Source organism: Struthio camelus, chromosome 2 (assembly GCF_040807025.1).
Source record: "Struthio camelus isolate bStrCam1 chromosome 2, bStrCam1.hap1, whole genome shotgun sequence".
NCBI lineage: Eukaryota > Metazoa > Chordata > Aves > Struthioniformes > Struthionidae > Struthio > Struthio camelus.
The window spans coordinates 18,551,120-18,572,938 of NC_090943.1; the positions used below are offsets into that span (position 1 = coordinate 18,551,120).

Consider the following 21,819-nt stretch of genomic DNA (forward strand, 5'->3'; position numbering starts at 1 on the left):
TAGAAAATTTAAAACAGGTTTCAAAATTCAGTCAGTATTTAGGATTTTTTTAAACAGGAACCGTTACCATTTTTAATTAAAAAGAAAACCCTACCCTTTCCTGTTCTAACATCAGTTAAGAAATCACTGGGCATATTAATACTATCTATAATATCCTGTAAAAATACAACAAGCTAGCTGACTTAACTGTGAACATTTCCCTTCCAAGCTCCTGCCGAGAAAGACTCCAGTAAGCGCTAACTTGGATTGTTATTTTCTGATTGTTAAGTTCTACACAGCAGCTAGAAAAAGCAGCAGCTTGTTTCCATTTTTGTGGAGTTTAGTCTATAAAGTGCTCAACTACACAGTATATCATTACAATACACAGAATTATTAAAAATAATAGCACTAGAATATAGTTTTTAAAATAGCAAACATTTGTCAGTGGTAAACCTAGAATACTATTTTATATTACTGAATATTGCAGCAGCATATCTAAATTAAACCTAACTCAGACATACCAGTTAAAAAAAAAAAAAAAAAAAAGATAAGTTTATTTAATCTTTGTGGCCTTAACAAAAACTACCACACCTGTAAAAATAAGAAAATTAAATGATTATTTCCAAAGGAACTGCCATTTTGGTTTCAGTGTAGTCTTCCAAGCATCAGGCACACCACTGAGTATACAGCTCTCCTCATGTCAGTGATAACTGCTAATTTGTAATATTTCTGAGAAATTAGCAATCGCTTAAATAAAGGTTAATTAAAGATAACTCACCACCATCCCTCTCTCTAACTCTGTGAGTATGCACACTTTTTGCTTTAGCGTGCCCTGTGTTGTCACCGTATTTGTTTTCAGGGCTATCAGATCGCCGCAACATTTTATTTGGTGGTGAAGGATCTGTGGTGTCTCGCATCTTGTCATGACGGTGATCACCACCACTGGGGTGACCCTTGGATGAGTATTTAAGAGCCTGTAACACACAACAAGAGAATAGGCATTTATATTCGACTTAAAGTTACAGAAGAGATCTTAAAGTGATATTTTTAAATTTTAAATTCTCTTTCCAGAATACATTTTAAAGTTAATTAATTTTCATTTCCCATTTCAATAATCATCATTAGCCTTTCTGGTTTTAATTACCTACATGAAAGCAACAAGTTCTGTCATTAGAATTCAAACCATTTTCTCCCACTATGATATCCAGTATCACATTTGCTGTTAAGATAAATCTAACTTATTTATCTTTTCACTGGCAGACTACATACTTTCAGCAGCAAATGGGCCACAGCATTTCTGACATTTGTGGAAGAAGCAGAAATCTCTAGTTAGCATTAAAACGATGAGCAAAAAGTTATATTGAATCAGTGTAAACTTTGAATATACGTCCTCCATCTTGCAACTGAGGCAACTTAACTTCACCTCTACCTGGAACTTCTGCAAGCTTTACTTCAGTACAAGCATCTCCGTAACAGAAGTAACAACAAACCTAGAATTCTGGGGACCCACAACATGGAATATGAAAGTTAATTTGGAAATATTTACCAAAAATGACACATTCTGCACGTCTTTGACCTGCGTGATTTTGCAGCGTGAACTTCTGAGTGGCAACTGTTTACATTTACGTGAACTGTCACTGACAGCTGCCTTCGACTGTCAGGTTACATTTCAGTGATACAAATACACAGAAGTGTAATAAAACAACAGCTCAGTTATTTGCCCTAAGGAGAGCAATACCACAATATGCAAGCATTCCCCAGATTCACACCCTCAGAACTAAATTTCTCAGTAGGCAAAGCAGAGGAACGTAGCATCCCTTACAGAAATTAAGGCTCGTCTCAGCAGTTCAAGGATTTGATAGTGGTTTCTGACCATAGCTAGCAGCTGGCAACTGCAGAAATTAGGCCTTACTGGCAACCCCCGTTATTCAGCGTCTAAAATCATGCCCTGCTCAGGTTACAATCCACAGCAGCAGTTTTGGGGAGAAGAGAGGACTTGGGGAGGGGGGCGGGGGAAGAACAAGATGCCTTTTGTTTTTAAAAGGAAAACACTCACCTCCCCCTGGATCTCCACTTACTGCAAGTGACCCCGACTCGCTCTCCCGCCCCTCCTAGCCAGCCCTCCCCGACTCCTAGGCCCAGGCCGTACACGGGCTGTACTAGGCCTCTCCTCCTCGCCCAGGCCCCACAGGCCCCAGACGGGAGCCGCAGCCCCGTCCTCTGCGCACGCAGCCGCCGCCGCCTCCCCCGGCTCCCCCGGGCCCGAAGAGGCGCTGAGGGACGGGGCCGAGGAGGCTGTTGCACCGCGGCCTGCGGCGGCGGCCGAAGCCTACGCTGGAGTAGCTGCCCCCTCCCTTCCCCTCCCCTGCTCCTCCTCCTGGGCCTAGCGGCCGGCGCTTTAGGTACCTGGTAGGGCTGCGAGTCCCCCCTGCGGTCGTGACAGCTAAAGAGAAAGCGAGAGAAAGAGAGAGAGAGAGAGAGAGAGACAGAGAGAGAGACGTTAGCGAACAACCGTTACCGGCCGCCAGGGAAGGGGGCCCAAACATGGCGGAGGGGAGGGGGAGACCCCGCGGGGCAAGGGGCCGGGGGAGGAGGAGGAGGAAGGGATTTACCCATCACTGAGTCTCTGCTGTTTCCTCGCATACATTACCATCAATGCCCGGCCTGTGTGTGTGAGTGTGAGGGGACCAGGAGGGGACGGCCGCGGCCGGGCCACAGGCGCCGAGGGGGGAGGAGGGGGAGGCAGCGCTCCGCCTCGCCGCCGACCGGGGGCAGGGAGGGGGGAAGGGAGGGAGGGGGCGGCTCAGGCGGCTCGGCTGGGAGCAGCGCTCACGGGCCCATCTCCTCCGCACACGGCGAAAGGGGAGACGCCAGCAACTCGGCCCCGCGCGCGCTGAGACACTCCGGGAGCACGGACTCCGCCGCCGCCGCCGTTGCTGCCGCCGCTGCCGCCGCCTCCTCCCCCCGCTGCGCCCGCCGCCGCCGCCGCCGCCGCTCCTCCAACTACATCCGGGAAACTCGGGCGACGCCGCGCTCGGTTAACGTCGGCTCTTTTCGGCTCTTTCCGACGCGCGCCGTCCCCTCTGTCCCCTTTGCTCTCGGGCGACTCTGCCTTCGGGAAACATCGGCTGCCTTCGCCGAGCCCAACGCCCTTCAGTCTCCCCCTTCGGCAAACATCGGCTCCTTCCGTAACTCTCTCCCCTCCCCCTTGCCGCCGGCCGGCCCGCCTCGTCCTTCTCTCGCCAACGCTACCTGTCTTCGGAAAACATCGGTTATTTCCGTAGAGAGGTTTTCACGCTCCCGTCAGGGTGACGCCGCTTTCGGAAATGCTCGGGTATTTCCGTGACCCGCGCGGCCGCCGCCGCCCTGCCCCCGCTCGCAGCGGCCGGCCGAGCAGCCGTTGGCGGGGCGCGGCCGGCTGGTTGGCGGCGGGGAGCGGAGCCCGCGCCGTCCGGCGGGCCGTGCCCCTGGGAGAGGCGGGCGGGCCGGGCTGCGAGGGAGCCGGGCCCCCGCAGGGCAGCCGGCCTCCTCGGTGGCAACCGACGGGGCGGGAACGCCAGGCAGGTGGGGGCAATAGGGGGAATTGCGAGAGAACCGGCGCGGGGGAGGGGGCAACGCCCGGCTACGAGATAGGAAAGGGAAGGTCTCCTCTTACCTCCCCCCTCCTCCCCTTCCGCCCAGGGATTTGATGTATAGTCAGGAGCCATTTTGTGTACGTTTCGCCTTCTGCGAGGAAGCGCTCGGCGGTAAAGAGGATGTTAAAATGTCCCTGGGGAGGCGATGGCGGCGCGGGTCGGGGCGCCTCCCGCGCGGCCCGGCTGCCGTGGCGGAGCCGGTTTTGTGCGACACGCGGGGACGGGGCCTCGCTCCCGGCCCCCGGGGGAGCGCGGCGAGGCCGTCGCCGCCGCGGGGGGGGTGCCTGGCCGCCTCCCGGCAGCGAGCGGAGCCTCTGCGTTTCGGCAGAGGTATAAAATCACCATCCGGGCGCCCCAGAGGCCCCAGCGGCGCCAGAGGGGTTTGCTCCGGGCAGCCCCTAGGTAGTTGGGGCGAAGCGGATGCCTCGTGCTGGGCTTGAGGAGACGGTGCCCTCTCACAGAGGCTTCTGGAGGGGGCCGGTGGTCACTGCTGAGCCCCCTCTCCCGGGAAAGGGTCACCCGGCAATTTCTGACCAAACACCCAACGTTTGAGGTACAAAGCATCATATATTCAGAACGGTATTAAGACCTTATTTAAATACAGTAAATGTAGCTTGTTATCCACAGTAGAGCGTTGCCATCACGGAGTGAAGGATCAATTTGCAGTGAAGGTAAATTTGTGGACCCTCAATTTTGCCCTGCTCCCCTTCTTGGGAAGGGAAGAAACGTGGGACACCTCAGAACTGGTATATTAAGCTTAAAACAGAGCGTTTTTCCTTATGGCTACGTCTATGCTAGTGTAGGATTGATGACAACTCTGCTACACAATTTTTGTTTCTGTTTTTTTTAATTACAGTGCAGAAGGCTGTTGCTGAGAGGAGACTTCAGGGACCAGTGGTAGAGCTCAGGGAGAGCTGTGGAGGATGACTCAGCAGGGAGCTGCTCTGCAGGGTTACAATAATGAGCTAGTGAAATGCATTGAAGACTTATGTATGCAAAAAGAAGAGCTGAACAAACAAATCCAGCAAGCGGAAGAAGAAAAAAATAAACTCCAGCATGAAATCCAAGTCCTGAGTGAGAAACTGGAGTGCGTATGTGAAAACCTAGCCCAAAAGGTAGCCTCACGGAACGAGCTTGACAAAATTCTTGCTGAAACTGAAGCTGCTTACATGAAGATTTTGGATAGTTCTAGAACTTTACTTAATGTCCTGAAGAAGGAAGTGGGAAGCTTAAAGAGTTCGCCAGAACTGAAAAGCCATGTAACCTGAAACTGTCAAATGTTTGGACTCCATAGTTCTGAAATTCCACTAGGTGAGAAATGTGGTTAGCCACAGAAGCCTCCGACAACAGTATAAGCGGAAAGGGGCTCTCTTCCAACTTTTCTATATGTTTTTCTTGTTTTTTTTAATATATCAGAAATTCTGTAGAGCCTAGATGAAATAAAGTTTTTGTTTTGCTTTAAAAAAAACCCTATGTAGTTACTTAAATCACTACAAACTATACTGCAAATAGGTAGCTGAGGCAGGTGTGAGGCTGTCAGGCTGTCAGTTTTGGTGTGAGCTGTTCTCACAGCTCTTCTGAAGATGGCAGGAAAACACTTTTACTAATCAGACTTTGGTTACCATTGAATTTCTGTTTGGTTGAATAATACTTTAAACCTGGAGAGAATGCTTTTTTTTTTTTTTTTTTTTCCTTCTTCCCCTTAGTTCTTTTACCCAAAGCCATGCATATTGCTCCGTTGTGGAATCTTACCCCATCCTTTTGTCCTTCTTTTCCTTACTTACCTGTTTAGAAAGAAACTCACTGTAAAACTAGTGGATCTGTGTAGATCAGATACTACTTGTTTTCCCTGCACAAGTATTGCTATTTATTTTGAACTGTTAGGAGCCAAATAGAAACAAACTATTTATCTCCTTCCTTTAGGAGCGTGTTCTCCATTTGGCACATGCACAGAGGCAAGCCCCTCTTTACAATCAACTCCTATTAGCTGGAATAATGGAGCAGTAAGGTGAGAAAGTAACACAGGACATCTTAGGATATAAGACTGTATATAGATTAATTCATCTTCTGAAAGTATATTCAGAACCCTCTTTAGAAGAGAATTGTGTCATGGTGAAAAACTGGTTTTGGCATAAGTGCATGCTTTCTACTTCCAGGGTACAGTGCTGCAGGCATCTATACTGTGTAAGCTGGGACCAATTAACCCACTTACAGATGATCAAAAGATGACTATGAATATTTCAATAGCTCTAGATGATCTTACAAATAGTAGAATTTAATCAAAATATTGTGTTAAATATAAAGCCGAAGAAGATAATTAGAGCTAAAAGCCAATACTAGAACTGCTAGAAACCTTATTTCTAGTGCACTTTAGCACTGTCCTGATATACTAAAAGTTTATAGTAAGGTTGTCAAGAATAGTAACACGAAATGGAGAGAAATAAATACAAACTAAAGTAGAAAATGAGATTAGAACGGGTTCTGCAGCTGTCAGGTGTTCTTACAGGTGTGGTTAAAATAAAATCTCATTTAGAGATTGGGGAGGAGGTAACAGCATGGCAGAAATCCCAATTTAATCTTGTTTTCTATTTCTAGCACTTAACCTCTCTGTGTGTTGGTGTGTATATGTGCATATATTTTGCCCTATTCGTTCAGGTACTACAGCAGTAACTTTGTTTTTAAGCAAAACTAACTTAAAAATTTGACTACTAGTCCTAAATCTTTATTCCATAGCTAGTCACTAAATTTAAAGAAGGGCAAATCTAATCTTAACAAACTTGTGCATCTCTCAAGTGCAAGTGCAAAGGGTATGTGTATATGAATAGTTTCTGACAGTAATAGCTCTTCGCCAATTATGTGAAGCAAATGTTATGTTCTTCTGATTGCCGTGCTATAACTTTTGAATAAACTTAACATGAGGGATGAGCGAGACTGGGCTAATCAACAACTTACCTGTATAACATTTCCCCTGCCTTACCTTCAGTAATGCTGAAGTGATAAAATTAGGTGAAGCCAGGGTTACTGCTATTGTTGCAACACTGCTGTATTCACGATATTGAGATAAAAACAAATTTTACTTCAGTGTCTTCAATGACTCGCATTGAAGTAAAAACAAAAGCAAAAATGTTGTTCTTTCATAGCAAAAAAGGTGATTTGACTGGATGTATTGAGGTATTTTCTCCTTACTCAGTCTGATTATAGTCATAACTACCATCAAAATAGGAAGTCTTAGGAAAACATACTATCTAAATAGCAAGGACTTTTTGTTTTACAGTTGAATGTGTAAGCTGTTTCATCTTATCTGAAAGGGAGCTTAAAATTGTCTTACTGAAAAAGAACTTGTATCATGGAAACTTCGGTTATAGGGAGTTCACAATACAGTTTTATTCTTGTATTGTCCATCTCTATTAGACAATAGTTACAGGTTTGTTTTAGAATAATCATATAGTATGAATAGGGCATCCTCTTGCTCTGTTTAGGTAGTTAAAGTGGTGTTAAGCCTTTTAAGTTGAAGTCTACTTTACAACCTTTATTGCCTCTAAATCAAGCTATTACAATGTCGAAACTAAATGACTTCAGATATTTCATCTTTTCTAAGTTACAAAAACAAGGGAAAATGACTGTCTAGTCATCTAAGCACACTGGGCTTCCCAGGTTTCAAATAGAAAGCTGGTGTCAAAATTCCATGCAGTAATCACAGTCTGTAAAATTTCTATTTAAACTCAGATTCACAAACGGAGAGCAATACACAGTATATCTCTACGGCTTGCTATTTGTAGAATAACTCCTGAGTGTGGCACTCATGAGGTAAGTGCGTCTACCGAGTTGTTACTCAAAAATAGTTCTTGCCATAATATTCTGCATTGGCACAAATGAATTTATTGTATCATTATTCAAGTGGTAAGCCTTTTTTAATGCATAGCTTTCTGTAATTTTTTTCAAGTAATATACCTCCTCACATAAATAGCTTTTCTTGAACAGCTTCAGTTTGTTTAGAATAGAATATTTAGAAAAAAAAAAATGAATACACAGACATTGCTAGAGCAGAAGTGATAAACTGGAGCTTACTGTGACTCTGTAGGGCTGGCCTGCAAAGGAAAGTTTATCTGAAGTAAGACAGGTTATAAATTTAAGCATCTCATTTATTCCCGGCTAGATCTTCTATATTGTTTTTTGTACATAACTGAGGATTAGATCCAATAAATTACTTGAGCATTTGCAAGCTAGAAGCCATAATGACAAGTTCAGGTTACCAAAGTGCTAAGTGTCTTCTAGCTTATTCAGAATTTGAGGAGACACATTTTTTAGAAACTCGTACTGGTTTGCAAAGCATCTGCATTTGATTCAAAGCCCCAGTGAGATGCATCCAGAGCACCAGACTCATTTCCTGAAATAACATTGTGGCACTTGCACCTAGTTTCCGACTGACAATATCAAACAAATATGTACATAGGGCATGTAACTCGAGTGATCAACCGGCTTTTCAAAATACTTGAGTGCTGACTCCTGCCAAGTAAACTTAAGTTTGTTCTGTATGATGGAGTTACATGGTGGATACAAAAAAAACCCTGCTCTTGAGTGGTATGTTGAAAGTGATTTTTCTGTGTGGAGGTGGTTATGTGAACCACTGGGTAAATTCCTGCATACAAGTAGTCACAATCCATAACTTTCTGCAGAGGTGCTTGCTAGTTAGTTCAGGTACCTCCACTTGCAGCTTCTGCTCATGCATATACAGTGACAGAGGTGGATGGCCTGTGATAGGTCCTAATTTGTGGGGTGGAGAATCAGGAGAGAACATGGATTTGGAGCTCTTGTGTGGGAAGAGCAGATCACAAGGGTGTGTGATAAGAATCACGGTGGGCCTCCTCTTAATTTCAGGTTTGGCTTCAAGTGCGCTTGTTGAGCCTCTGCCCACAGCTTCTGCTGCCCAACCAAATTTTGGAAATCATCTGAGGTTGACCAGAAGCGAGGACTCTCCCCTGTCCTTTAATTACACTAACAAGCTACTGAGGCAACCTACTTTTTGGTTTCTTTCTGAACTTCTTCTGACCCCAAAAACTTGCCAGTTTCTCAGCTATGTTGTGGTCAGTTCCAACAGGAGGGGATGCAGAGCACTCTGTCTAGAATAGCACAGGACCCAAATGGAGCAGCGTTTTGTGAGGAGAGAGTTGCAACTTTGAATCCTCATAAAGTGAGAAAAAAAGACAGGAGTCAACTGTTTGCCAGGTACGCGCGCTGCCAAGTTCACACAGGGCATGTTATCATTGTTTACTTACCCCAGCAGCTCTCTGCAGAAAAGGAATCAGTAAACAACTGTGTTTTGTAAAGAACCCAAAATACTGTCGGTGTATTGGATGCATTCAGCATGTATGTCATATTAAACCTTGGAGGAATTTAGACAAGAATGTCAGGTTTTTGGCTGTGAACTTGGCAAATGCAAGAGACTTGTTCCCTCAGACTAGGTACAATTTCAGACACCAAAAGGGTTGGCCATTCAAATGATGAAGCATCATGTAATCTAAATCCAGATGACTGGGTCTTAGATTACAGTTCCAGAATTAAATACGTCCGTTCCACCTAGCTGTTGCTGTAGTATAAGTGTGTTTTATTCCAGATGAATTAAGTGGATTAAGCTGAGTTGGGACAAGACACACTTATTCTGGAGCAAAAACATTCAAAAAGCTGATAGTAAAAGGATCAACTATCCACATTTAATTCCTCATGTGGATGAGTCCAGTTCAGAAGACCCTCTTATCAGATATCTAATACTCGTTAGAAGGTTTTACTTGTTAGGAAAAAATTTGAGTTAGAAGATAGGGCTTGTGCAAATTGCTGAGGTTATTCTTAGCTTGGAGTACATCCTGGACTAATGGGTTTTTATGTCTGAGGCAGATGCAACAGTTTTTGGGCAGGTGAGGTTGTTTTTTTTCTTTTAATAAGGGTTTCTTTTTCTCTCAGGGGAGCAGAGAAAAACCGGGATTTTATTTCATTTTTCATTAATGAGCGAAGAGGATGTATTAATAAATGCTTTAACTTTGATTGCTTTGATGTTTTTTTATTAGATGATTATTTAAGTTTTCCTAAAATCAACGAGTTCATTTAGCTTAAATATGTGTGTGTATTTAAGTACAGATGTAGATTTTTCCTCCTCCTTACTAGGGGAAGGACAAATTAGCCATTGGTTCAGTCTGTGTTCCAATTGCTTTGTCAGTAATTGCTGATGATTGTGCAGGTAGGGGTCAGGCACTGTGGCTCCTTCTCAGGTGATTGATCTACCTGTTTTTTTTTTTTTTTAATCTGCAAATGGGCTATTTTATTCTTTGCCCCTCACTGCTTTATACATCTGACTTTAATTTTGGTTGCCTCAGGGTGATCCTTGGTTGTTGTCTTTCTCAATTTTTTTTTTTTTGAGATAGTTTCATTCAATATCTAGCTTTACTAAAATCCAGATGTGTGCAGGTGGCACGACTTACTTGCAAGTTGGCTATTAATATAACAAGATGGAGAGGTTCAGACTTGCAGAAGAGGGAACTATATATTATTTGGTCATTCATAGCTCTAGCTTATGGGATTTTTGTGAAAAGTAGCTAGGTGTTGTAGTTTAATCTTACAAAAATATGATTTTGAAAGAGGACAAAAAAACCTTATCATATTATAGTAATTTTGAAAAGGTCATCGGGGGGGGACAAGCTACATGTGTCTGTCTGGAGACCACCTGAGCTGAAAATCAATGCAGTAATTAAAGACTCCCATGATGCCTTTTTTATGTAGTTAGTATTCAAGAGTTGAATCATAATCTAAGAGTAAGATGTTTAAAAACAAAAAAGTAGGAGGAATTCTTTGGATGCCTCTTTATGCAGTTGGTTGTTAATAGATTCTGTTAAATAGAGATTTGTGCTGTTTTTCCTGCAATAATAAGTGGGATTACTTGGTGCTGTTGACGAACGCAAGGTACTTTTTATTAAATATTAGTCCTTCAGCAAGAGCTGTTGGCTAGCATAAAAGGAATGGATACTTCATGTTAGCGGTCGGGGAGGATGCTGTGTCTAATTCTTCAGTCCTGTTGGAAGTTTCATGAATCCACTTGTTAGTTCAAATGAGTTGCAACAAGTGTTGCTTGTGTGATTTGGAAAAAATGCATTATAATGCTGTCATTAATCTACTTTTGCATTTGTTTAAATGATATATTCCATTGAGTCCTCCCATGGCATTTTGCTTTGGCACTCTGCATACACGTTCACATCCCTCATGTGAACGTACAGGTTTTCTTCGGAATGTCAGGAAGAAGCTACCTCTAGGGCAGCAGTTTAAATGAAAAAAAATTTGGTTTTATGCCATTCTTTTTTTTTATTTTAAAAATTCTTTAAAAATACCAAGCATATGAATAAATAAACAAAAATAGTGTTTCCAATCAACAAAGTACCTTACAGAGAATGTTATTATCTTTATCCCTTTGATAGACTGTGCCGCTCGGTAGCAGTCTACCCAAAATCAGGGGCAGATCTGGGAATGCAGGCTTTGTTTTCTCAACTTCAGCTCAGGGCTCTGACTGGACTGCTTCCCAGGACTTCATGTCTCATTTGGCATTTGTCATGGATTAGGCATTCTCAACCTGTGTGTTGGGGGAAGGGATAGAAATAACTGAGTAGATGCACATTTTTTGCTATTAAACACATTTCATGCAGCATCGTGATGGTACTTACAGTATTACTCGTTTCTCCCCTCCTTGCACAGTACCTGGAACAGCTACCAGCACTTTCCAGAGCTGCTTTCTCCAAGCCTGTACTCACAGGTGTTTGGGAACTGGCTGTGTCCTATAGGAGATGGGTCACAAAAGCGGAAAGCTCTTTTAGTGATAGTGTTGGATTAATTACCTTCCAAAAGTCGAACCTTGTTCAGATAACTTGTCTTCAAAGACCAGGTTGTTTGTCTCACTTTTATCAGATTTCTTATTGGTCTATGTTATTGTAACAGTTGTGGGTTTTTTTTTTTTTTTAAACTGTCAGTTATACACAGAGACTTTCCTGCAAATAAAGACCACCAGGTACTTGCACCAAGATCCTCAAAAGGATTTCTAGACATCAAGGCTCTTTGGTGTTTAAATACAGTTGATGATCTGGATTTTGGTCCATATCTGACCGTATACCACAGCAACAGACTGCATGGCTCCTGCTTTGGGCTAATGGTATTCAAACAGCACGGTAAGTGGAGAACTGGAGTGAGATAGGTAGGTGGAGCTCTTCTATAGGGAGAAGTTTTATACAGAACAGGTGACACCTGACTGCAGTATTTATTTATATATTTATATCTGTGTGTATAAATATAATGTGCGCATAAATATAAGGTGCATATCACGATAATAAAAAAATAAAAATTATATTAATTTAGAAGTGTAGATTGTTCTTGGTAGAAAACTATCTAGTGTTTCAATACTGTTTGCCATTAGAAAGGACAGCTTTAACAAGTGGGTCATTAAGAACTTGTGTTAGACTGTGCACCTTCTGCCTTTCAGTATCCCTGACGCACCCTTGCTACTATTTAAACTTGCATTTATACCACTGTTGGCCTCTTCCTGCTGCAGTAGCTTTTGCTAAGTGTTATCTTACTACTTCTTCCTGCAGTAATCTCGTTTCCTAGCCCCTTGCTTACGATGTTTTCAGTTATCTTAAGCTGCTGACCAGTAAGCTACTCTTCTGCCACTTGGTGGGTCAGAGATAATTTCCAGTATCTTCGTACTGTCCAGGCTTATTCTGGCACACTTGGAAGACTTTGCAAGCAAAGATAAACAGAGTTCACTCAGTTTGATAGTGCCACAAAAAGTTATGGTTCAACAGAAGAATGTCCGATGGTAGAGGAAGGAATGGACGTTTGGTCTGAGAGGAGTTGCATGCTATGAAGAACACATCCTAAAAAGACTAGATTTTAGGTTAGAGACACGGACGTATCTCATTGTTCACCTTGCTTCCACTTTTATTAATGGCAGGTGAAGGTCATCTAGCTGTACAGTAAAGACTGATAGACTGTTACTTTTCATCTCCCTGATCTACTGTGAAGATTAAAAAAAATAGAAGTTCCCTCTGTCAATGAGAAAATCCTTATCTCAGCAAATTCAGTGGTTGTCTGCAGTTTTCTGCAAATAAATAAGGTCTGTATGCGATGCTGTGATTTAAATAGTATCACTAGTATAGCGATAGTATCAGAATGACTTGAATTTGTTTCAGAAATGACTGTACCTGGTCTCGGAAAAGACTATAACTTGAATTTTAAAAGAGGATAAAGGGTATAATGCTGGAGCTTGCAGATCAGTGATCTCATTGAGGAAGCCATTGTAGGTCAGCTATGCAGATCTTCAAAGCTCTGAGTATGACCTGTATTGCAAAATAATCAATGCATACTAAGAGAGGGCAGGAGTATATTCGCAGCAAGGTTACTTACAAAAAGTTACATTAAGGCATCATATGTGTTCTGCAGTTTTCTTTGTAATCCTGCTCTGTTTTACAAAGGTATTACCCAGTAAGGTGCCCTAGAGGTAAGCACTGCAGATGCCTTCATCAGCAGAGGGGAAAGAGAGGCAATTAAATGTTGGCACGCTGTGAAATCTCTGGGTACCAACACTTTCTGCATAGAATTTTATAACATTTTAAGGAACAATTAATTTTTGCACTGTCTATGTTGAGCAAATGCAAACAGTTTTTGAAAGAGGACAGTTGCTCAGTTTTTCTCAAACTAGCTAAAATCCTGCTGATCGCGTATGGGTTTATTTTTATTAACTGATAGCAAGATCTTGGTGACAACCTGCCTCCCCCAAAGCAGAGAGAATTCTATTTTCTTTTATTAGCATGCATCATTTGGACTCTGACAAGGGAGAGGCAGATTTCTGATATTGTAGGGAAAGAATATGGGGCAGGGCAGTGTCTGGTACTCACCTCCATCAAACAGGAGAGAAAACACAAAAGGACAAAACTACCTGCCTTGATCTGAATTGAGCAGGCTTTCTTGTAAAAGCAGCAAGGGAGGGAATGCTTTTAAAATATACTTTTTTTTTTTTATTCCCTCCTTCCTTTATCATCATGGGACTGAGCAGGGAAAGAATTCTCTTTACCTTTAAAGGTATGAATAGTAATATATGGAATAATCTGCCCCAAGAAAAAACAATTCCACATGGGAAGCAGGCAAAGCTGCCGCATGGGAGCTCTATTTTTTTGCCTTCAGAAGGCTAATTTCATCATGCAAATTTTAAAAGCCAGCAGCCATTAAAGGTGAAGGGGAAGCAACAAAATGCTGTGTTTTCTTGTCATTTTGGACCAATTATTTTGCCAGTAGCTGCACTCCTGTGTGCAGTTTCTTGATTGTAAATATTGCCTGTCCTAAACAAGAATTCTGCCTTAGATATCTTTATTTTAAAACACAGTTCTTACTTCAGAAGAGCTTGATAATGAAGTGTACTGATATAGCTATGAAATTTATCTGTATCTGTTTTCTCACAGGCTTAGTAAAAGACTGTGCCTTATTACACTGGTGTAGCTAGAACAAAGCTTGGTTCTCAGACATTAAGATGGCCCTTTTAACTCATATGTTGCCAATGTATATATTTTATAGTTTCAGATGTTGGTGAAGTCAACGCCTACCGAACACAATGAGGTGTGGATTTACTTCTGTGGACTTAAATCCAATATCTTCCCTTATTGCCTTGCATGAAAGCTTTTATTTTGAATAACTTATGCATTTGATTATTTGGTGGGAAACACACTGCCAAATGTTTTACAGGGTTCTCAAATATCTTTTATTTTGGCTAGTGGAACACTGGATGTGGAGCGTTCCTGGTTGAAGCAGCCTTGCTCCTGCGTCCCCCAAAACTCCGGTCGCCCTGTGCTCTTTCCTATCATCAGGGCTGCATGTGCCCTTGCTTTGGCCCAAAACCTGAAAGAAAACCTTTAAGAAAAAACAGTTGAATCCAAATAAGGCAGGAGGTGGCTGCTTGTTAACTTTGCAATAGTTTTACTGTTGAAAAGGGAGGTCTGTGGCAGTCTAGAGGTCTCGGGCCACGAATGCATTGTTACCTTTGTGCTTTTAGAAACGCTTTTCTCCCGTTCCTGCAAGTTTTTAGCTACGTTCTGAATTCACGCGTCAGGAGAGATGCTAAGTAAAGTGCTTGCAGAGCGCAGCTCGGCCTCCGTTCCCCAGACGCCTCCTTCCCACTTCTTAGGGATGAGCCGGACTTTCCGCACAGATCGTGGCGCAAGCTGCCATCTGGTGGATGTTGGTAGAGAGCAGCTTTAAGATTTAAATAAATGAAGACTAGACATGCTGTAAAAAAACCAACCTTCTCCAAGGCAGTCAGAAGGACTTGGCAGTGTCTTCTATGTTTCTGCTTTGGATGAAGTGTAAATAAAAGTAAATATATATGTGTGTGAATCTATCCAATATGCTGCTTAAGCTATTTGATTTGATGCTACCTATGCTCTTTGATTCTATTACATCAGGAGCTCGCACATTAATTTGTAGTTAAAATAGTGTCATCAACACGAGCAAAACCCCTGACAACAACAGAGAATAAAATAGTTGTGCAGCGTTACTGAACTGCAAACTGCTGAATTTCTGCATCTGTAACACCTGGTTCTAGTGCTGTTTCCTGCATGGTAGCAGTAGTGAAACATCTATGGAGCAAAGAAGTTAACAAAATTAATTTTAACATTCTGGAATGATGATTTTTAAGGTAATATTAAGAATTTAATAAATGCCCAAGTGTGACTCTTATACCGCAAGGCTCACTGAAAACTAGTGAGTCTCGTGCGCTGTTCTCCAACTCTCTGGACTTTACTATAGGTTGCAAGATTGTTCGCGCATTTCTGAAAGGCCCAGCTCCTGAAATCAAGATATTGTCTTTGCTGCTCCACCCCCTTAAAGTTATATTTCGGTTCTTTGTAAAGGGAAAGTAGAAAACAAAAAGACGTAAACCTACAAGGCTCAAAAATAAAAGGCAAATAAAATAATTCTAGATTTTTTAAGATAACTTAGTCTAACACTTTGTGTTTGGCCTACTGCATGCTTTTTTGAATGCTGCTCATACTCGATATCTTGCTGCAAATTCCACCCCGCATTATGCGTCAGCCAAAAAAGCGCTGTTATGATGGCTTTAAAAAAGGCACCCTTGTAACCCATGGTTATAAATGCAGTAGTGCACAATTCCTTCTCTTTACGTGACTCTCTTGGCACCTCTGGCACCATTACGCCCTTCCTGCAGCAGCAGTGGGTCACTCAGCTGTGGCAGGGCAGCTCCTTCCAGCGCAGCCCTGCTGTGACCCAGCAGTGGAGGAGCACGGTCTGGTCTGGAGGTGCTCTGGGGCTCCTGGGCTGGTGGACGCTGGCAGCCCCTGCGGGATGCCTCGGGATGGGCCCCCAGCTCCCAGGGAGTGCGTGCCCAGGAGCCGGATGTGTTCCTGCTCCTGCCGGCAGAGAGCTCGGCTGGGGACGGAGCATGGGAGCACTGAGAGAAAGAGGCAGGGCCCCTTTGGGTGTCAAGGGGGGGGGGGTCTAGGTGATCTCCCAATGTGGTGAAATATGGGAAGACGACTGAAGAGAAGGTTTCTTGAATATGTAGGGAGCTTCCTTCAGAGTCCAAAAGGCCAAAAAGGTGATCGCAACGCTTATCTGGAGACTGAAGAGAAGATTTAGAAATGGAATAGCTTCTCAAACTGGAGCTTTACTGGAGAGTAAAGATAGAATTAAATATACTGGATAAAGAGATCTGTGTAAAACTGATGTTGGAAAAGAACGGAGAAGTTTCTGAGAACATCTGGAGAGAGGGAGAAGAATTTTCCTGAGAGGAGGATGTCACAAGAACTGCCAAAATTGTCTTGCTTTTTAATTTCTTTTAACTGAAAAACATATAAATTTAGTACCGAACACAAAGAATACATTATCACAATAACATAAAATCCTCATCAGCAAAATACAGATAATTTTTTATGCCATTCCAGAATTATTCTTGACAGCTGTTTTTAATTTGGCACAAACAATGGCAAGGAGGTTTGCAGGCATCAAAACATGAGATCTAGACGTGGATGATTCATTTCAGTCATCACAGAGAGGGGATCATAGGAGGGAATATGATGAAAATACACAAAACAATGCATAGGGCTGCACGTAGCTGGCTCTTACAATTTCATAGTAAGTCTCATGGTATTTCATGGTTTGCTTAAAGCCTTAGTTCCCGGATTCATGTCGTAAATGAAAACTGTAATTTTCATAACAGAAGAACAAGTTTCTAGTGTTCATGGCTGCAAAAAGACTGCAACTAATACTGAAGAAGAGAAGGAACTAGAATGCATCATTTTCAGGGCCAAGTTTTTAGGAGTTTTAACTGAGAAACAAAAATCTATCTGTCTTCTCACTCTAAAAATAATCCAGAGGCATAAAACTAGGACTTGAACCTACTGTCACAGCTCAGGTCAGGATTGCATTTAAAGGGCATATAAACCATTAGTTGCTTAAACGGGCGTTGCAAAGTCTTTTATCCCCATCTTTTTCTGTCTTTAGCAACATTCCTGTAGAATCTTGAACGTAATGTGACTTTACCCTGTATTTCATCTTGCTTTTTACTTCAGCAGATGCTGCTTAGACCAGACTCTGATTCCAGCTTTGTCACTTTCTGATCTGGAGTAACTGTGCCTTGTGCCAAGTAAGGCTGCCCTGTGCCGCGCCATCCTGCTTTCCTCCTGGAGCCGTAGCAGAGAGCAGAATCCGGCCTATTGTTTGCTGCCCCTTTGTCTGTGGCGCAGGGGAAGCCGGCATTGTTCTTTCTGATTTACTTCCTTGTCTCTGTAAACCAGGATGACTTGAAGCAGAAGGACACAGCTCTCTCCATTAGAAAAATGAGGCTGATTTACGAGAGAAAGCCGAAGGAGCGCTCACCCTGTGCAGCATTTGCCACTGGAGCCTGGGCAGCGGCCCCGGCTGCGGCCGCGCGGAGCGAGCTGGGCCTCCCCGCTCCCGGCTAGCCGCGCAGGCCGGAGAGCCTCGCACCAGTCACTATTCATCTTTGCTTCTCAGGAGCACCGTGAAAACGTATGGAAGCATTACAGGAATAAACCACTTCTCTCTTCATGTGGTGTTCCCCACAAGTTGTTCGTTCCAAGGTAATACTGAAGGTCTAAAAGTAATAATAGTGAAGCAAAGAGAAAAATTCCCTCTTGGATCTCTCTCAGCGTTTCCTAGGGTTGAGTTTTTGCTTATAAAATGCTCCTTGAGCAGGTTCAGTGTGTCACTGGCCTAGTGAGAGCTGGTACTGCTTTGTTCCTCTCCTGCACCATGCAGGTTTTGCATTGCTTTTAGAAAAAATTATATATGAGGAGTTACTGAAATTTCCTTCTTTCCGGGAAAATGTTATGAGTTTATTCATTGTTCTTTTCCTTCGTGTCTTCATGGCAAAATACAGTGTGTATTGGGGAAGTTCTACTGCACTCCAGAAGATACATTTAAAATACATGTAAACATATTTAAAAATGCTTTTATACTTTTAAAAATGTTTTAGACAAGCAAACTCTTAATATAAGATTACTGGCAATTCTGTCTGTTGTCTTTCTGCTAGGCACCAGAATCAAAGCGCTAACCTTTCAAAAGTTCTCAGCTGCCTACACTGCCCACTGTGATGTTTATCGTCACCTTTACAAAAAGAGTCGTACCCATCACATCTTTGATAACGGGATGGCATCTGTAGTGCCTGAAAGGCAATTGAACCATTTTGTAAGTAACCTCCCCCCAATTCGATAATGAATACTTTTTGTTCATGGCAGACTAACCATGCCAGAGTTTCAAAAGTATTCATATTCAGTAGCCCTCTACATTGTAAAAGCTCCGGCAAACTCTCTGAAAGGCACCAACAAAGCTGAGAAACTCACTGTGTAACCCAACCAGAGAAGTGAAAGAAATAAAGGAATGAAGTATATGCTATAAATTGACGTGAAGAATCTTATGGCAATGATAATTAACTCTGTAACAAAATGCTTCACACCACCCATAGCCTTAAAATGTCACAAAAGCATATCAGTATCCAACTTTTTCTGCCGCCTTCACACTGTACGAAATGCTGCCAACAGTGTACTCTTGGCTGGGTAACGCGTTTGCCTCTGTCTTTTGCATATATGGGAAAGCAGTACAAGGCCCAGTTTCACCCATCCCATGGCCTTGCGCAAAGCCTCGGTGTATTCTTGGATTAGCATGTTGGCGCTTCTGACTGGCACAAAGTTGATTCATTTGGAAATGTACCCTCTTTTTAGAAAGTTGCATCCCAGAAGTCGAGCAAGAACGCTCGTTTTGTAAAGTGGGACAGAAGTGGTGACTGTGACCTCCGAGGCCTAGATGGGACGCTGTGCCGCCAGAAGGAAAACTCTGCTAGTTACTGATACCTCATTACTCTGTGTTCACCAGGAAACAGAAAGCATCTAAAATTACCTACCCAAGCCACGGCTTTATGTTTGGCTTGTTCAGAACTCGGTGTTTAGATACCAAAATACACGACCTGATTTTTTTCTGCTTCCAGACACAGTGATTTCACTGATGGACATGGGGTGCTGCTGCAGGAGGAGCTCAGTATTAGTGCTGCTGTGTGCAAGGCTGATCAAGGTGGAAGAGACATGGTTATAAAATGGAGAAATGGTTAAAATACTGTACAATGTGCCTCGCTCTTGAAGAGCCATACAGTACTTGCTAAGCTTGCCTCTCTCTTCTCAAAACTGCTGCCTTAGGGAGGTAAAGAATTACCAGTGCCATAAACTGTAATCAAGATCAGATGTGCTAAGGGAAAGGCCTCGCTCAAATATCAAAGGAGTCTTAAACTGCCAAAACAGAGCAAGCGAGTGAAATCTCGAGGGAATCAGAGCTGTAATTTATGACTGACCTTCATTTTAACTGGGAAGTGCGTGCTCTCGAATGGCGCTGCTCCCGTGAATGCATGTTTTGTTTTGCTTGCCGTCACTGGGAGCCTCTGCTGCAGCGTTATCGATCAGCGCCGGCCAACAGTGAGCACAGGCGGGTTAATCGCATACGCATTCCCGAAACATTTTTCCGCCCTGAACTCTTGAGCAGCGACAGTGCCCTGCTTTGTGGTTCCTCTGCGCCGGCCCTGCCTCGCTGCTTTGTTTTCGCGTCCTCAGTTGCCTGAATGACTCCACGTTTTCTGCATTCTCATAACACAGTTGTTGTCTGCGTTTGAGGGCAAAAGGAGGTAACAGCTCTTCAAGGGGATTTTCGATACCAGCAGAGCATTTGATGTCAGGAGAAGCTCTCAGTCAATTAAAAGGCCAAGTATTACAAGAAAAAACAGACATATTACTTCTTTACAGTCAAATGTAAAACAACAGCATCACAATGCCTCAGCCTTGCCTGTGCTGCCTGCCTTTTCACATTTTTACAGAGTAACATTTGACTGGAGACTTTCTACACTTCAAAAAAGTTTAGACTCAAATCTAGTTCCCAACTTATCTTTGTGATGGACCCAAACTGCACACTGAACTTTGGGGAAATTCGCATCCACATTTTCGTCTGTGTTTTCTGGCCTGGTTCCAGTCATAATTTGAAGCAGGGATGCTTAGCTGCTGTAAACTGAACTCAAGTATTGTGTTCCCCTGGCTTCCCATCAGATATTCTGTATCAAATCATATATTCATTTTCATCATCTCAGAATCATGTTCCAATTTTGATTCCAGTTTGAGTCCACCTCACATTTAACATGAACTGCAAAGAATTATAAATTACATATACCTACACATATTACATACACATATACTTTTGTTATAAAAGTCAAAACTTCCTAGCTTCCTGTCTCAGCTTCCTGTGTGAACAGCTGTTAATATGTGTAATGAAACTCACTTTAAAAAGCAGAGTCAGGTTTGAAGCCTGATGCAAAAGAAAACCTTAAACAGAACTTTTGCAGGTAGAAAACCTCTTGGATTTAATTGGATGAGAGGATTTAGATTATTTTTCATCATTGCAACATGTTGTTTTGCAACACAGAAATGTCCCTTTACAGTAAATACAGAGATGCCTGCTATAAATTAACTTCAGAGTTTCAGAAACACAGATGGGATTTCTTGCACTCTCCCAAAAGGCTACATTTGCTCTAGAGAAAGCAGCAATTTTAGCTGTTTTGTTATATTCAGGCGCTCACTTATCCCCACCGTTTCTGCTTCACTAACGAGAGGCAATCTGATTTATAGCTTATCTGCAATCAAGCAAGGATATTAAGCATCTTATTTTGTCACTTGCTATGTTTCTGCTGCCTCCAGCGTTTAATTAAAAAAATGTACATTTGTAACAGAAACCATGAAGTTATGTGCTCTGCAAGGAAAATCTTTCAGTAAATGAACTTTCAATACATTTTGGTAGGAAAAAAATGTGCATTCATGACGTGACATAACTAACCCCAGTTGACGGTGGCAAGACTACGCTTTGTCCGTCGAGGCCTGTCCTTCTGTCCTTATCTAGGCCCTTCTTGCAAAGAACCGGGGGCTCTTGCGCCCTTCGCAGCCGCTCCCGCCAGTCGCGTTAATCTTGTGGATTAAACGCACGGAGGCAGCAGCAAAGCGCGCAGGACACCGGGGCGGGGGCAGCGGGCCGCCGCGGCGCTGCGCTGCCTGCGGGCGGTGCTGGCGGGCCGCGCCGCGCCGCGCCGCCCAGCCCCGCGCTGCCCAGCGCCGCCCAGCCCCGCGCTGCCCAGCGCCGCCCAGCCCCGCGCTGCCCAGCGCCGCCCAGCGCCGCGGCCCCGCGGCGGCGGGCAGAGCGGCTCCCAGGCGCGTTCCCTCTGCCGCCGAAGGGCAGCGCTGGTGCCTCCAGAGAGCCGTTCGGCACACGCTGCTGTCACCAAAAAAAAAAATCATGAAACTATCCCCACCCATACGGAGCTATTGTAATTATGCATTCAGGTGCCGGGGGGGGGGGGGGGAGAGAGAGGAGGAAGTCCTGTTTCATTTGCTTTCGTTCTTAAAAACGTGCTACGACAGCGTGTGCTGTATATCTGTAATTGTGACGCGTCCCTCATTAAAACTGAGTGCTGCAAAATAAAAATCACTGCTCTTTTATTTAGATCTATTACAACGTAAAAACACATATAAGATGACGTTTAGATGTTAACATGCCTGTGACCACCTGTTAAGAAGTAAGAGAAATATTCTTATGGCAGAGCTGTGACTGTCACTGCTTGCCTATC

The 21,819-nt window shown here is 43.3% G+C and overlaps 1 protein-coding gene, 2 long non-coding RNA genes and 1 other non-coding gene across 8 annotated transcripts in view; 2 read left to right on the plus strand and 2 right to left on the minus strand.

The window, feature by feature from the left end:
• The window catches only part of WAC (WW domain containing adaptor with coiled-coil), a 66,497-nt gene extending 63,065 nt beyond the window's left edge, over window positions 1-3,432 (minus strand). For 2 of the 4 annotated variants that reach the window (XM_068934482.1, XM_068934484.1), the window contains exons 1-3: window positions 2,592-2,993; window positions 2,386-2,422; window positions 758-953 (exon numbers count right to left, since the gene is read on the minus strand). In XM_068934482.1, coding sequence (XP_068790583.1) covers window positions 758-953; window positions 2,386-2,422; window positions 2,592-2,632 — 274 coding nt within the window. In that variant the 5' untranslated portion in view covers window positions 2,633-2,993. Of the gene's footprint in view, window positions 1-757; window positions 954-2,385; window positions 2,423-2,591; window positions 3,190-3,231 lie in introns of those variants that run through there. The other 2 variants (XM_068934483.1, XM_068934481.1) reach the window with 2 other exon arrangements.
• On the plus strand, window positions 3,373-5,068 carry LOC104147173 (uncharacterized). Of its 2 annotated transcripts, none has more exons than XR_011139586.1 (2): window positions 3,373-3,543; window positions 4,471-5,068. It is a non-coding gene; the product is annotated as an uncharacterized protein (transcript). The 2 variants fall into 2 exon arrangements; XR_011139587.1 differs by lacking the exon at window positions 3,373-3,543 and adding an exon at window positions 3,555-3,725.
• Window positions 5,069-5,534: 466 nt separating this feature from the next.
• LOC104147171 (uncharacterized) lies at window positions 5,535-18,178 on the plus strand. Its single transcript, XR_694860.2, has 4 exons — window positions 5,535-5,622; window positions 7,341-7,421; window positions 11,621-11,815; window positions 17,225-18,178. It is a non-coding gene; the product is annotated as an uncharacterized lncRNA (long non-coding RNA).
• On the minus strand, window positions 16,451-21,283 carry LOC104147172 (uncharacterized). The gene is made up of 3 exons (XR_011139588.1): window positions 21,036-21,283; window positions 19,513-19,817; window positions 16,451-18,071 (listed from the first exon to the last, which is right to left on the minus strand). It is a non-coding gene; the product is annotated as an uncharacterized lncRNA (long non-coding RNA).
• Window positions 21,284-21,819: the final 536 nt, after the last annotated feature.